Source organism: Agrilus planipennis, unplaced genomic scaffold, assembly GCF_000699045.2.
Source record: "Agrilus planipennis isolate EAB-ADULT unplaced genomic scaffold, Apla_2.0 scaffold1904, whole genome shotgun sequence".
Taxonomy (NCBI): domain Eukaryota; kingdom Metazoa; phylum Arthropoda; class Insecta; order Coleoptera; family Buprestidae; genus Agrilus; species Agrilus planipennis.
The window spans coordinates 2,795-4,446 of NW_020440554.1; the positions used below are offsets into that span (position 1 = coordinate 2,795).

General features: G+C 29.4%; 1 protein-coding gene across 1 annotated transcript; it reads left to right on the top strand.

The window, feature by feature from the left end:
- Positions 1-263: 263 nt before the first annotated feature.
- Positions 264-1,648, top strand: LOC112906105 (serine protease HTRA2, mitochondrial-like; the record flags this gene model as incomplete). Its single annotated transcript, XM_025979757.1, has 4 exons — positions 264-353; positions 891-1,082; positions 1,211-1,409; positions 1,558-1,648. Coding segments are annotated over exons 2-4 (423 nt in total), but the record flags the coding sequence as incomplete, so codon positions are not given.
- Positions 1,649-1,652: the final 4 nt, after the last annotated feature.

Genomic DNA, 1,652 nt, shown 5'->3' on the forward strand with positions numbered 1-1,652 from the left:
TAGTCTACATTGAAATCAAAGACAGCAGGAGACTCGATTTTTTCACAGGTAGACCTTCGACAGTTTCTAATGGATCAGGATTTATTGTAAAAGAAGACGGTTTAATTTTAACAAATGCCCATGTGGTTGCTAGTAGGCCCCATTCTATTGTTGAAGTACGTTTACATAATGGAATGATATATAAAGGTGTTGTTGAAGATATCGATATTCAAAGTGATTTAGCAACAGTTAGAATTAATGCTAAAAGTTTACCTACAATGAAACTGGGCAATTCATCTGAATTGAGGCCAGGTGAATTTGTTGTTGCTATAGGAAGTCCATTGTCTCTTAGCAATACTGTCACTTCAGGTGTGGTAAGTTAAAATGAGAAGATTTTTATTGTCTTTTGGAGGAATTAGAAGTAAAGTAATTCTAAGGATTAAGCATTAAATTTTACAAATATTACCTACATATTTATTATTTAATTATATTTTTTGATCTTTCAACTGATGATAAATGTGTTTAACAATATTGTAAGTAATATAATTCTAAAATAAATTATCAAATTAGATGATATTTAATTACAATAATTGTAAAATATGTAATCAATATTAGAAAATTTCATAAGACTATTCTGAAGCGAATATAAAAATTACCACAAAAGAAAATTGTTTCACGTAGGTACCTAATTTTTTTTAATTAATTCGTTTGTAATAATTTTTTTAAAAAGGAACTCGAAACAAATTTTAAATTTCACGATATTTATTATTACTTTATTCAGTAAAGTAAAATGCAGAACTTTTAATTACTGTTTCCTTAGTCATTATAGACATATTTTAATCTTACTTAATTCTAGTTTCTCCTTAAAGTTGAAAATGTAATCTTAAATTGCTTATATATATAAGAAATAGATTTTCAGGTGAGCTCTCCTAATCGTGCTTCACAAGAATTGGGACTTCATGGTAAGAATATGGAATACATTCAAACAGATGCTGCTATTACTTTTGGCAACTCGGGGGGGCCTCTAGTTAATTTAGACGGTGAAGCCATTGGAATAAACAGTATGAAAGTTACAGCAGGAATATCATTTGCAATCCCAATTGGTAATTTTTTTTAAATAGCAAGCATCGATAAGTTACTTCAATGGGTGGTCAGGAGCAGAGTTTCTTGCCCAATGTAGCATAGACTCCCTGGCGCCACCCTATATAATACAATAGAAAATCTTTTGTAGACTATGTAAAAAAATTTCTAATGAAAACCCAAGATACACCAAAAATATTAGGAAACAAAAAGAAATACATGGGAATTACAATGTTGACCTTGACTCCAGAAATATTAACGGAAATGCAACTGAGGAATCAAAAGATCTCCCCTGACGTGCGTTATGGTGTTTTAGTTTGGAAAGTTATTCTCGGATCACCAGCTTATAGGTCTAACATAATTTTACTTGATTATATTTTTTATACTATTCTTTTACCTTTTTTTGTTTTCAAATCTTTTTAATCAAAGCAGTGCTGGCGATTGCTTTAAATAAAAAGATTTACAATTTCTGTATTCATTTATCTTATTTAATTTTAGTGGAGGACTTAAACCTGGAGATATAGTAATTGAAATAAATAAAAAAGCTGTTAAGAGTGCACAAGATATCTACTCTATATTAGCTGATATAAAAA